This window comes from Myotis daubentonii, chromosome 8 (assembly GCF_963259705.1).
Source record: "Myotis daubentonii chromosome 8, mMyoDau2.1, whole genome shotgun sequence".
NCBI classification, from domain to species: Eukaryota; Metazoa; Chordata; class Mammalia; order Chiroptera; family Vespertilionidae; genus Myotis; species Myotis daubentonii.
The window spans coordinates 57,544,834-57,559,968 of record NC_081847.1 but is presented as its reverse complement, the minus strand read 5'-3'; the positions used below and the strand labels follow the sequence as shown (position 1 = coordinate 57,559,968).

Genomic DNA, 15,135 nt, shown 5'->3' with positions numbered 1-15,135 from the left:
TAACTTAGGAGATAGAAAATCTGCAAGTATTTCTAGAACTCTTGCTATATACTTGTCTCTTTGGGGAAAAATAAATATTAGGCAGGTTATTGGAAAGAATTAGATTAAGTTACAATCCAGTGATTTAGTCTTTCAGCAAAAATTAAATAGCCCAGCTAGTGTGGCTCAGTAGTTGAGCATTGACCTATGATCCAAGGGATCATGGTTGGATTCCCAATCAGAGCATAGGTCTGGATTGCTTGCTCGATCCCCAGTTGGGGTGTGCAGGAGGCAGCCGATCAATGATTCTTCCTCACCATTGATGTTTCGCTCTCTTTCTCTCTCTTCCTCTCCCTCTCTGAAATCAATTTAAAAAAAAAAAAAGAAAGAAAGAAAAAGAAGCTGGAGGACAGGTTAAGGGAAGTAATGAAAAACTGATAGGGTGAAGAAAAATACTGACTTTTGAAGGAAAAGAAGGAGGAATATCTTGCAGAGAGAAAGGCTTAAACAAGGGTCTTGAACGGACAAAAAAAGTGAAAAAGAGGGGTTATGGAAGTTAGGAATAGAAATGTGGGTTGAGTGGATAATTATAGTAACCTCTGTTATAAATTGATGTATTTCAGTTGGCCTGTTATCAAATTAAAAATACTGGTTTTCATATTTTTTCCTCCGTACAGCTGCTATTCTTTCAAAGGCTAACTTTATGTAATTGTTAACAGTGTTCTATTAATTTTTAGACCTTGGATATAGGTAATCTTGAAAGTACTTTGTATGAATTTTTAAAATATTTTTACATTTAACATATTTTGCAGATATATAGTGATTGTTGGTTAAAATTCATCTTTCAACTTTGAGTGTTGAGTCAGAAGTTGTCAATCTGGTACCTTTAAAAGTTTGCATTTATTAGAAGACTTAGAAGGTTGGACATATCTTGAGATGCTAATTGGCCTTTTGTATTTCATTTGTGAATTGCCTTTTGATAAGCTTTCCTATTTTTCTGAGGGGTTATCCTTTTTTTTTTTTTTCATGTGTAAGAGTTGTCTATGTTTAGAAGGTCAACCAGTTTTCATATATACACATTCATGTGTGTGTTGAGAGAGCAAGTAAGAGCAATGAGAAAGTACAAAGATAATTATTTCTCATATCTTTAGCTTCACTTAAGAGTGTACCACCTCTGCTTCCCACATGAAAGTTAAATAATCATGTTTATTCATATTTTTTAAGGTTTCTGCTTTTACATTATGCTTTAATAGAGTTTTCCAACACTAGATTATTAAATGACTTACCTTTAATTTCTAATAACACTTCTAGAAGCAATTGCCTTTCATATGTTTAGCTATAATTCTCATGGTGTCTTCAGTAGGTATTTAGATTTCTAATCCCAATCATGTTTCAGTGCTGTCACATCCTCAGAATATACTGAGCTGAAAAAACCTTCTAACTCTGAGATTCTGTTTCTATTTTAACATTATAGCTACACTAAAGGCCCAATGCATGAAATTTGTGCAAGGGACTCCTAGGCTGCTGCCCCAGTCCTCGCAATGGCAGCCCTGGAAGGACGTCCGGAAGGATGTCTGGTCTAATTCGCATATTATGCTTTTATTATTATAGATTTTTAATTAATGTTGTATAGCCTAGGTGAGTGATTGGCAAACTGCAGCCCCTTGAGTGTGGCTCTTCCACAAAATACCATGTGTGGGTGCACACGTACAGTGCGATTGAAACTTCATGGCCACACTCAAGGGGCCAAAGAGCCGCATGTGGCTTGCGAGCCGCAGTTTGCCAACCACTGGCCTAGGTTGTTTTTCAGAATTTAGGAGGCACACATCTTATCACTCACTTCCCCTTTGAATGCCATATAAGAAGGGAAAATCTGTAAAATAAGAATGACTTTTAAAAGTAAGTGAATTAGAGAGAACCAAGATGGCGGCAGAGGTAAACACCTGTATTTGCTGCCTCTCACAACCACATCAAAATTACAACTAAAAGACAGAACAACTATCATCAAGAACTGCGGGAAAGCTGGCTAAGTGGAAGTACTACAAAGAGAGGTGAAGAGAGCATGTTGAGACTGGTAGGAGGTGCGGAGGCGAGGAATGGGCCGGCACCAGGGTGAGCTGCTTTTTTTAATCCGGAGGGAGATGCAGCTCCCGCTTGCTCTGAACTCCAGTTCCGAGGGAGACTCTGGGGGGACCCAGACACATACGGGGAGAAACTGGACTGTCTGGCATCGGGGCAGGAGCACGAGGGCGGCTTTCCAGACAGAGGTGCTCACAGCGGTCATTGTTCCTGTGCTGGGACCTCTCTGGTGCAGGGCTGACTGGCAGCCATTGCTGTTTGCTCCGCCCTGGGGATTCCCTGATACCCCACCCCACCCAAGCTATGCTCAGCAGCTATTGCATATGAATGGCCTGTGCTTTCTCAGCCTAAAACCTGTCATAAACAGGCAGAAGCTGGGTCAGGCGGCCCCAAAACTATCAAAAGAAGGCCCAAGAACCAGCTCCTTGCTTCACAGCTGGACCTCTCTGTGCACTTCCAAACCCAATACAAAGAGGAGGAATCTGCAGACCTCTCTGTAGCTCTTGCTGGGTGGCCCCAGGCAGTGGCTGACTTTGCACCTTCTTGGAGATCCAAGAGCCAGTGTATCCAGTGGTCAGTGTGAGATCATACCAGATTACAACTCTTCACATCCGTAAGTGACACACTCAAGGGGCAGACTCAGTGAGCACCAAAGTCCCACTGAAGCAAGTCCTGCACCATAAGGGTATCTCCTGCACAGCAGCTCTTCCATTGTAGACATAGCTGGTGTTCTCACAGCCAATTGGCCTGGAGGTCAGTTCCTCCCAGTGACACCAACAGCAGTCAAGGCTTTACTACAGGACTGTGCACACAGCCCACAAAGGGTTGCACCAAGAGTGTCCACCTCAAGTGATTGGGGAGGCTGAGCCACTGGGCCCTAAGGACATCTCTACCACACAAGGCCACTCTGTCAACTCAAGGAGACTTAGCAGCTACCCAATACATATAAAACAAACACAGGGGAGCAGCCAAAATGCGGAACAAAGAAACATGTCACAAATGAAAAAAAATGGAAGAAAGCAAAATGCTGGATATAGAGTTCAAAACCACAGTTACAAGGTTACACAAGAATCTTCTAGAAACCTGTGAGGAATTTAGTGAGACCTTCAAGGATCTTAGTGAGAATGCCAAAAAAATGGAAAAGGACCAGTCAGAAATTAAGCATATACTGACTGAAATAAAGAAAAATATACAGAGACTCAACAGTAGACTAGAGCTGTGGTCGGCAAACCATGGTTCGCGAACCACATGTGGCTCTTTGGCCCCTTGAGTGTGGCTCTTCCACAAAATACCACGTGCGGGCGTGCATGTACAGTGCGATTGAAACTTCGTGGCCCATGCGCAGAAGTCAGTATTTTGTGGAAGAGCCGGTATTTTGTGGAAGAGCCACACTCAAGGGGCCAAAGAGCTGCATGTGGCTCGCGAGCCGCAGTTTGCCGGCCCCTGGACTAGAGGATCCCAAGAATCAAGTCAAAGATTTGAAATATGAGGAAGCAAAAAACACCCAACCAGAAAAGCAAAAAGAATCCAAAAATATGAAGATAGTGTAAGGAGCCTCTGGGACAACTTCAAGCATACCAACATCCGAATTATGGGGGTGCCAGAAGAAGAGAGAGAGCAAGATATTGAAAACCTATTTGAAGAAATAATGACGGAAAACTTCCCCTACCTGGTGAAAGAAATAGACTTACAAGTCCAGGAAGCACAGAGAACCCCAAACAAAAGGAATCCAAAGAGGACCACAACAAGACACATCATAAGTAAAATGCCAAGGGCAAAAGACAAAGAGAGCATCTTAAAAGCAGCAAGAGAAAAAACAGTTACCTACAAGGGAGTACCCATGTGACTGTCAGCTGATTTCTCAACAGAAACTATGCAGGCAAGAAGGGAGTGGCAAGAAATATTCAGAGTGATGAATAGCAAGAACCTACAACTAAGATTACTCTATCCAGCAAAGCTATGAAGGTCAGATAAAGAGCTTCACTGATAAGAAAAAGCTAAAGGAGTTCATCACCACCAAACCAGTATTATATGAAATGCTGAAAGGTATTCTTTAAGAAGAGGAAGAAGAAAAAGGTAAAGATAAAAGTTTGTGAACAACAAAGTGACAAATACATATCAACAAGTGAATCTAAAAATCAAATGAATAAAAAATCTGATGAACAGAATAAACTGGTGAAAGTACTAGAATCAGAGGCATGGAAAGGGAGCAGACTGACAATTTTGGGGGGGAAGGGGTGTGGGAGGTTCAGGAAGAGATTGGGCAAAGATCTTACACCTATTGACGAGGACCATGGAGGGGTGAGGGCCTGGGGGGGCAGGTGGGAACTGGGTGGAGGGGAGCTAGTGGGGGGGAGGGAGGAACATCTGTAATAATCTGAACAATAAAGATTTTTTAAAAAGTTAGTGAATTAATGAAATCTCCGTTACTGCTTCTTCAGGAAGTGAAAAAAAAAATGCAGATTTTGTAATATTAGTAAACCTACTGTATGAATGTCACATTGATAGGTTGTATAGTGCATAAGAAATGAGTAATTCTTGCTTTTAAGAAATGTATTGCCAGTAATTTGGAGGTAGAGTGGGAATTAGGCCAGTAAACCCCCTTTACCCCCCCCCCCCCCAAAAAAAAGGAGTAAGTCAAGAGTTCATACAGAAATTTTCCCAAGCCCTGGCCAACGTGGCTCTATAGAAAAATCTTATCAAGCCTTGGCCAATATAGCTGTTGGTTGGAGCATTGTACCGTACACCGAAGGGTGGTGGATTTGATTTCCCATCAGGGCACATACCAGGTTTCGGGTTCATCCCCCATCTGGGTGAGTACAGGAGGCAGCCAGTTGATGTTCCTCTCTCCCTCCCCCCCCTTCTCTGAAATCAATAAAAATATTTTTTTGAATAAAAAATAGATGAAATTGGAAGGATAGATTGGGGTCAAATTGGGTAAGCATTGGGGCAGTGTCTATGGATAAAGAAGGGGAAAGATGTGGAGCTGCACTGTCCTATATGGTAGCCAGTAGCTACATACAGTTATTGTACCTGGCCCAAATTGAGATGTACTGTAAGTTTAAAATAGATACCAGATTCTAAGCTTTAGCACACACACACACACACAAAAACCCATGAAACATCTCATTAAAAACTTGTATATTGATATATTGAAATAATTATATTTTAGATGCATTGGGTTAAATAAAATTTACTAAAATTCTACCTGTTTCTTATTATTTTTAATGTGGCTCCTAGAAACTTTATATTGTGGCTCAGATTACATTTCTATTATATACTGCTGGTATAGGTTGGAGTATAACCAGTATTTGCTAGTACCTACTATGTGCCAGATGTTATCTAGAACTTGCAATAAATGAGTTACTCCTCAGAAAACCTTATGAAGTAGGTGATACTATTCTCCTTCTTTTTCAAGTAACTGAGGTCCAGAGAGGTTAAGCAACATATCTAAATGACTCCACTAGTAAGTAGAAAGCCAGGATTCAAACTTGGGTCTCTCTGGTTCAGGACCCATGATTTTTCCCTATTCATTGTGGCATGTTTTCATTGGACCATTAAAAGTGGTTGTGTTGCCCTAGCCCAGCCGTGGGCAAACTACGGCCCGCGGGCAGGATCCGGCCCTTTCGGCTGTTCTATCCTGCGGAGCCGAAAGAGCGGAGGGTTCTCTTGCTCTCCCCTCCGCTCCTTGACCAGCAGCAGTGTTAACATGGCAACGTCGGGAAACACGGCCGCAGCTCCTTCTTCTGAGTCCAGTTTAAGAACCCACTGTGGCCCTTGAGTCAAAAAGTTTGCCCACCCCTGCCTAGCCGGTTTGGCTTGGTGGACAGAGTGTTGGCCTACGGACTGAAGGGTCCCAGGTTCAATTCCGGTCAAGGGCATGTACCTTGGTTGTGGGCACATCCCCAGTAGGGGGTGTGCATGAGACAGCTGATCGATGTTTCTATATCTCTCTCCCTTCCTCTCTGTAAAAAATCAATAAAATATATTTTAAAAAAAAATAAAAGTGGTTGCGTTGGAGAATGACATAATTGGAATGATGCCTTAGCAGATAATGAGGGGAAGAGATTTCATCTTTAGCTGTCTGGTTTTTATTTTTGTTTTGTTTTGTTTTTTTAATGTTACTTTTTGCAAGAGAAAAATGCTTTGTTTAAAGTTAACTTTTGAATTGCATCTTTTTGATATATCCTTTATGTTAACTGCTTCTCAAAGTATTTACCTTATTTCTATTGTAGATTTTATAATGGGCTGCATTAAAAGTAAAGAGACTAAAAGTCCAGCAATTAAATATAGAACAGAAAACACTCCAGAACCTGTCAATACAAGTGCAAGCCATTATGGGACAGAACACACTCCAGCAACACCATCATCTTCAGCAAAGGGAACATCTGTTAATTTTAACAGTCTTTCCATGACACCATTTGGAGGATCCTCAGGGGTGACACCTTTTGGAGGAGCATCTTCCTCATTCTCAGTGGTGCCAAGTTCATATCCTGCTGGTTTAACAGGTGAGATTTAAATGGACAATTCTGTTGTAAATTTGAGAATATGACCTTGGGCAATACATGCATAAGGTTTGCCTGCTGTAAGAAAAATAACTTACTGGTTGACTTTTTAAATAAGTTTGTTAAAATTAAAGTCTCTTAACATAAAAATTAAAGTGTTATTGTATGCATGGATATCTTTTTGAGAAATCTGGTAATAAACTGATAGTGATTATGTACAGTGTTACACCATTAAGAATTTCATTAACTCATTTTTCAAGTAATTATTAGGTGCCTACTGTGTGGCTGGCACTGAGGATATAAAGATTTAAAAAATACAGCATAGGGAATATAGTCATAATTATGTATGGTATCAGATGCATACTAAACTTAACCGGGGTGATCACTTCATGAGATATATAAATATCTAATCACTGTGTTGTACACCTAAAACTATATCAACTGTAATTGAAAAATAAATTTTAAACATACTTCTCGCTCAAGAATGTTGCAATTTCTCAGGATTGTAAAGTGCTGTCCTCTAATAGTAATTATAGTCAAACCTCGTTTCTAGAACATCTCCCATCTCAAACAGTGCGATTCTCCACCAAGTTGTTCACAGAAGAAATGTCTCAGTTGTTGACCAAAACTTCAGTTTTCAACATGATAACCCTTTTATGCTCATACCTCAGCATGACAAAAAGCATCTCTCAGGCAACAAAGAAGAGAATGCTTTTGTTGTTGGAGAAATCAATGATTAACACAATTTTAAAACTTAAAGACCATCAAGAGTATTTATGTTGCTAAGGTTGTGAAAGTGCTCACAAAAAAACGACCACAGGCAATTGAATAGATAGAAAAACTGTTGTTGATTGGATAAGTGAAAAACAGCCAGTGGTAGCATTTTGGAGGCAGTGATATATTAAAAATTCATTTAAGGCTAGTGGAGATGGTTCGATAAATTTAAGAAGTGTTTATAGATTAAACAGTACATTAGACATTGTATTATATGTAAGAAAGGTTCGATAAAACGGAATTATTTGGGGGTCTGGAACGGATTAATTCAGTTTTCATTATTTCTAATGGGAAAAAATGATTCGGTTTTCGAACAAATCGCTTGTCAAACATGTATGCAAATTAAGTTCGAGAACCGATGTTCCACTATACTTAAATGTTAATTAAATGGCAAAATGGTGATGATAATACAATTTTTCTATTAGGTACTATTGATTTAAAAGAGGAAAAATTCTGAGGCTCAGAGTTTAAATGATTTTTTTTTAGAGTCAAAGATAATAAGCAGAGAGAGCCCAGATTTAATGTCCTATTCTAGAACTCCATTTATTATTTATATCATAATATCCTTTCAAGAACAGCAAGAAGTGAGAGCTAACAACCTGTAATGGAGCCAGAAATGCCCTAAAAAAAAGTAGACATAAACTTTAAAAAGAGTTATTTTATGAAGGATCCCATATTAGGATGTTTTTCCCTTGAGTAACAAAACATACCTGGCTTAAAAGGTAGGATGAACTCCAGGACAATTCTGTTGTAAATTTGAGAATATGACAGTTGTTCATGTCATCAACAACTCAAGTTTCTTTGATCTCTCTCCTGCAGTCCTTGGATTTTCCACTTTATCTTCAGACTTAGGACAAAACAGTTGCCAGCATCAAATTGAGCAACATGTGTCCTTACTAACAACCAATGGGGACAAAAGAGGACTCTCTTCTACAAGCATGGACTATAAATTTGTTCCTTTGGTCTGCTTGCTTCTGAACCAATAATAGTGACTAGAGGGATGCCATACACTAATTCTATTAGACTGTTCCTGTGGGGAGTTATGGACCTCAAAAAGTCAATTACAATCTAATTCCAGCCCCCTAACTCTAAATACTTCAGTAACAGATGGCCATGATGGTATTTATCAGTCATCAGCAAAAATTTTAATTATCTTCAGGATTATATGTTTGGGAAAGATAGTAATCCAAAATGATTAAAGTAAATATTGATAACTTTAAGACAGAATTTAGTGACCTAAAGCAGTTTATATATGTGAAATAGTTTGTTCGTGGATATTAATTTATTAATAAATATGGAGTGTCTGTATGCCAGTTATAGAGAGTTATGAGAGAAACAAGGTTTCTGCCCTAAAGGGTTGGACAGTAATTATATAAACAACTATTCAGTGTGATTAGCAGTTCTCAAATGCTATGAAAGAACTAACCAGAACATTGGTGAAGGCCTTTTAGATGATCAAGAAATGGCATCTTGACAAGAAGTTATTTGAGCTGTTTTATTATTGAGAATGATCTAAACCTATGCAGAACTGGGAAAAGAGCTTTCTGCAAAGTTTAGGAAGTACACATGGACTTGGCAATTTTTGAAGAGTAGTAAGGAGGCCCATATGAACAGAGGGTACAATTGTATGATGTGGAATTAAAGAGTCGGGATTACTCAGGACCTTGTAGACTGGTAAGAAGTTTGGGTTTTATTCAGAGTCAGAAAGAAGCTATTGATGACATTTCAGTTAAGGATTTTGATGATTGAATTGCCTTTTAAAAGAAACTCATTCTGGCAGATGTAGGGAAGCTGATATACAATGAGTTAAGGAGGCTACTACTCTCAATAGTCCCAGAAGTTCCAGTGAGAAGAGCTTGGATTAGGGTGGCAGCAGTAGAAATGGAAAAGGAAGTAGATATTTTAGAGGTAGAACCACTTGTCTTGAGTACCTGGTTGGTTAGTTATGCCATTTGCTTAGGTAGGGAAGACTCAGGTAAAAGGTTAGAGGAGAAAAATCAACACCTTTGTTTTTGTAACTAATAAGTTTTAAATGCTTGTTAGACATTAGGTAGACATGTAAAAAGGTAGTATTATATGACTGGAAGCCAGATAAATGAAATAATCTGTTTTATTCTTTGTTTTGTTTGCAGATAATAGTTTGGCTGTGTAAGTGTGCTAATCTCTTAAGCATCTGCACACAATGCTATATAAGATAGTTATTTTTGAAATTTATAAGTCATATCAGCCATACAATTTATTTGCTAAGAAAAACATGCCATTTTTATATTTGAATGTTAAACATAATAAAGTATCTTACTAGCCCTAACCAGTTTGGCTCAGTGGATAGAGCGTCGGCCTACGGACTGAAGGGTCCCAGGTTCGATTCCGGTCAAGGGCATGTACCTGGGTTGCGGGCACATCCCCAGTAAGGGGCGTGCAGGAGGCAGCTGATCGATGTTTCTCTCTCATCGATGTTTCTAGCTCTCTATCCCTCTCCCTTCCTCTCTGTAAAAAATCAATAAAATATATTAAAAAAAAAGTATCTTACTAAAACCTTAGTTATTATTGTTAATGATTAGTTTTAAGGATTGAAATGTTCACTCATTGTTTATAAGAAATTTAGAGAATCAATGCCTGTAATTTGTTGCTTTTTCTGCCAAAGAAGTGATTTGAACTTTGTCTTTCAAGCCAGAGAATCAAAATTAAATTTGTGTCTCTGGGTCTAACTTTTAAAATTTGTAGAGTATAATACTTCCATAGAAGGCCTTAAGAGAGTATCTTATTGCCCTAACCAGTTTGGCTTAGTGGATAGAGCGTCGGCCTGTGGACTGAAAGGTCCCAGGTTCGATTCCGGTCAAGGGCGAGTACCTTGGTTGCAGGCACATTCCCAGTAGGAGGTGTGCAGGAGGCAGCTGATCGATGTTTCTCTCTCATCGATATTTCTAACTCTCTACCTCTCTCCCTTCCTCTCTGTAAAAAATCAATAAAACATTTTTTTTTTAAAAAGAGTATCTTATTAATTTGAAAATGCCAGCTTCCCAATTTCCAACTTTCGAAAATAGATTCTGGAGACCAGGGGAAAAAAACTATGCTTAAGCCTTTTTGCTGGCAGTGATTTTTAATTTCTCTTCTGTTAATTTATCTATATAATTTACCTTGGTCTTCTTTTCTTCCAATAGGTGGTGTTACTATATTTGTGGCCTTATATGATTATGAAGCTAGAACTACAGAAGACCTTTCATTTAAGAAGGGTGAAAGATTTCAAATAATTAACAATACGTAAGTGTTACGAATGAGAAATACTGACAGTCACCTGGTCTTTGCATTGAAACCACCGAGCTAGTTAATGATTCAGAGATGAGAATAGTGGGGTGTGGACCTCTGCCCATTCGGTTGGACAATGCATTTGTTTTCTTTAGACATATGGCAGAATACTACTGATGTAGCCAGAAGTTATTACTTGTATAAATTGTGTTGCTGTGGTTCTGCCATAAACAGTAGAGATTTAAGAATGAAGAGTGAGGAAGTATATGTAAGTAAGTACATTACTTTAAAAAATCTTTATAGCCGTGACCGATTTGGCTCAGTGGATAGAGCGTCGGCCTGCGGACTGAAGGGTCCCAGGTTCGATTCCAGTCAAGGGCATGTACCTTGGTTGTGGGCATATCCCCAGTAGGAGGTATGCAGGAGGCGGCTGATGGATGTTTCTCATCGATGTTTCTAACTCTATCTCTCTCCCTTCCTCTCTCTGAAAAATCAATAAAATATATATTTTTTAAAAAATCTTTATAAAGAGAACTCTGTATTCCTATTTATCTAAGTACTAGATGATTTAAATATCTTATCTGTTTCTCCTTACAAAAAAAAAAAGGAAAAAGGCCAGGTAAGGAACCCCTGCAATCCCAAACTGACCAAATTAAGTGGCTTTTTCTGTATGTGACTCTTAGACTTTTTGTCATTTAGTGGCCCACCATAGAAAATCCATTGTTATTTATGGAAAATAGATTCCATAATTTCATTAGCAAGCATAGCAGCTACTTTGTAACTTCTTAAAATACTTATTTATGGTCTTTTTGCATCCAGTCATGTTTTCTTCCATCCTCTTCTCATTTGCTACCAGTTATTATTCCAGAACATAAAATATGTTCATGTCTCTCTGCTTTAAAATCTTGTAATAGATACCAGTTGCCATCAGGATAAAGAAAAATAACAAGAATATTGGGCATTATTCATTGAGCTTCTTCCCCTTTCTCCACTGCCTAGCCGTGTTGAATTACTTGCGAATATCTGAATATTCTGTGGTTTTCCACGTTCTCCAGGCCTTCACATATATTTTTTTTCCTGGAATGTGATTTCTCCTTTCCCTCCCCCGCTTCTTTATATGGCCAACCCAACTCATCCTTCAAAATGTTTATTCCTATGTCCTTTCTCAAGGAAGCCTTTCCTGACATTCTTCCTCTTCTGCCTGGCCCAGTACCTACCTCTTGCCGGATCAAGTGTTTTTTTTAAAATGTTTACATAGCATCCTATGCAAACCTAAATCATAGCTGCCATTGCAGTTTCAAATTATAACATCACTTGCTTATTATTCTTTTAGACCAGTGGTTGTCAACATGTGGCACAATCATCCAGGGCACATTTGGCAATGTCTGGAGACATTTTTGGTTTTACAGTCAGTTTGTTACTACTGTCATCTAGTGAGTATAGGCCAGGGATATTGCTCAGCATCCTAGGATCCTACAGTGCATAGGACATGCCCCCACAACAAAGAGTGATCTAGTCTAAGAAGTCAGTAGTGCTGAGGTTGAGAAATCCTACTCTAGACTGTGTTTCTTGAGGGTAAGGGGACTATCTTTTTACTCCTGTTTTCAGCATACCCTTTCATAAAGTCTGTCACTTAAGAAGGTATTCAATAAATGTTTGAATGAATCAGTGAATGGTTAGCAGGAAACTACAAACCAGGTATATGAATTTATAAGTATTTGAATTACCAAAGGATTTTCCACTTCGTTTTGTAGAAAGTAAATGTACCTCAAGTATTTATAAAATTTCAATTTCAATAAAATATTTTCAGCATTTCTCACTGTTAAAGCAAAACATGCATTTAATTTTTAGTAGTGGAACCCATTTTTGTATCTTGCTCATTAGAGACTGATATTTGCTTCTTCCACATTAATTTTGGAAAAGTCAAGGCTTATGTTTTCCAAATTACATATAGTTCTTGTGTTGTGAATTGCTTATAGTCTTACTTGCATATTTATGGATAGTATTTTTGTATATATTCTAAGAATTAAATTTTTTGTTGTTATTGCCCATTAAGATTTTGGCTACAGGAGTTCTAGAGCGTTCTGATTTTTCCCCCTAAAATGACTAAAAAGGAAGATCATAATTTTAGACATTGTTAAAAATATAGAAGAATGAGCTGCTGATACATGCCATAACATAGGTGAACCTTGTAAAGATTATGCTATGTAAAAGAAGCCAGTCAAAAAGATCATATATTATATGATTGCATATATATGAAATGCCCACAATAGGTATATCCATAAAAACAGAAAGTGGGTTTGTGGTTGGCATTGGTGGGGGTGGGACAGAAGAGGGATGGGAGGATGACTCTTAATAGATATGAGGTTTCTTTTTGGGGTAATGAAAACATTCTAAGATTGATTGGGGGATGGTTGTACAACTCTGAATATATTAAAACCCACTAAATTGTACATCTCAAATGGGGGAATTTTATAGAACATTTAGTCAAAAATGAATAATTTGAAAGATTTACCTTCCAAATTGTCTTATTCAGTATAGTTTATTGTCTTAGGTTGAAAGAGTAATGTAACTAAAAGTGTAATTTTTTTTGTTTTGCTTTGAAGCAGAAATGTAATTGTGCTTTTGCTTAGGTTTATTCCTTTAATTCATATAACCTATTTTTAAATATTATCCTTTGCGTTGATTCTTGATCACATGAATGCATAATTTAAAAAATGTATCCTTCAGCTACAAGACAACACTGCAGTACATCTATCTTAAGCGGTAGTCTACCTTGTGGTAACTGTTGTTTTCTGTGTTGCAGGGAAGGAGACTGGTGGGAAGCAAGATCAATTGCTACAGGAAAGAATGGCTATATTCCTAGCAATTATGTAGCCCCTGCAGATTCCATTCAGGCAGAAGAGTATGGCACTACTTCATATTTTATTAATTGTTTTGATTTTAAAAATGTTTTAATGCACATTCTACTTAGCCACAACTTTACACACACACAATTACATATCAGTCTTAATACAGCTAATGTAACATATTAATAGGAAATGTTACTTAAAAATTAATAATTAATGCATAGTACTTGCTTAGAGTAGGATTATAAATGAACCTGCATTAATACTGTATTGTTATGCCTTTATCTTTTCACTTAAAAATTATATTAACCTTTTTTTGTATTTTGAGCGTTCTCTCACTTCAAAAATTTACCTCAGTTTGTAGTATTATATCAGTGTTAATTTATTGACTTAGGTGCTTGCTCCTATGTAGGAGAGAATCCTTGTCTTTTAGAAAGTATGCCCTGAAGGATTTAGGGTAATGATTCAGCATGTTTGCCATTTACTCTCAATAAGTTCAGGGGGAAAAAATGCACACACAGAGAAAGAGAATGTACAAGGCAAAATGTTAAATTTGGGAAGCCTGGTAGAGGATATCTGGGAATTCTGTCTACTACTATTAAAAAGTTCACCTTCGCCGAAACCGGTTTGGTTCAGTGGATAGAGCGTCGGCTTGCGGACTGAGGGGTCCTAGGTTCGATTCCGGTCAAGGGCATGTACCTTGGTTGCGGGCACATCCCTGGTGGGGGATGTGCAGGAGGTAGCTGATCGATGTTTCTCTCTCATCGATGTTTCTGGCTCTCTGTCTCTCTCCCTTCCTCTCTGTAAAAAATCAATAAAATATATTAAAAAAATAAAATAAAATAAAATAAAAAGTTCACCTTCAATGACATCACTTTCAGGTCAAACCAAGTTTATCTTGCATCCATAAATGCTACTTCATTTTTATATCACAACACTTAACACAGTAGATATTGCACATAGTAGGTATTCTGCCAGTGTTTGTTTGCTTTTATTAATGATATGTAATTTGTCTCCATAACTGTCCTGCTTTGGCAGTTGTTACATTGTTTTGTTCTTTTGTCTTTTTCTCCACTATTCTGAAACCATTCATGGCAGAGACTGTAATGTCTACACTAATTTAGAGTTTCTAATTTCGATATGGTTTACATGCACGTTACTGAATACAGATGATCACATTATTGCCAGAGAACTACTTTTAATTCTTCCTACTATGGTCTTAGTATTTCCATCTGCCACTGATTGAAAGGCTCTGTCTGCCATTATGGTCTTTCCTTCTCCATTTACTGTTTCTGTGACTCAGGTAGAGTTTAAGAGACATATTAAATAGTCAATACATGGAAATACTATGACATATTATATTCTAACAGTAATATTTGTAGTAGTCCTATCTAATAAATGTTTTTTATTGTATTTTACTATATTTTCAAGCTGTGTTCTGTAGCTGTTTTTTGTCATCCACCCTATCTTATTCCATTCTTATTAATACTATTAATACTTACGTATAATTTTTCTTACCCTTACACCTTTCTAACTCAGAACACTATTTTTTCCCAGATGGTATTTTGGCAAAATGGGGAGAAAAGATGCTGAAAGATTACTTCTGAATCCTGGGAATCAACGAGGTATTTTCTTAGTAAGAGAAAGTGAAACTACTAAAGGTATGAATATTGTTATGTTGATATAAGTATAAAAATCTTCTT

The 15,135-nt window shown here is 37.8% G+C and overlaps 1 protein-coding gene across 4 annotated transcripts in view; it reads left to right on the top strand.

The window, feature by feature from the left end:
- YES1 (YES proto-oncogene 1, Src family tyrosine kinase) overlaps window positions 1-15,135 on the top strand; it is a 54,309-nt gene that overhangs the window by 23,097 nt on the left and 16,077 nt on the right. For all 4 annotated transcript variants that reach the window (XM_059706513.1, XM_059706514.1, XM_059706512.1 and 1 more), the window contains exons 2-5: window positions 6,294-6,566; window positions 10,499-10,598; window positions 13,390-13,488; window positions 14,990-15,093. In XM_059706513.1, the coding sequence (XP_059562496.1) occupies window positions 6,302-6,566; window positions 10,499-10,598; window positions 13,390-13,488; window positions 14,990-15,093 (568 nt within the window). In that variant the 5' untranslated portion in view covers window positions 6,294-6,301. The remainder of the gene's footprint in view (window positions 1-6,293; window positions 6,567-10,498; window positions 10,599-13,389; window positions 13,489-14,989; window positions 15,094-15,135) is intronic.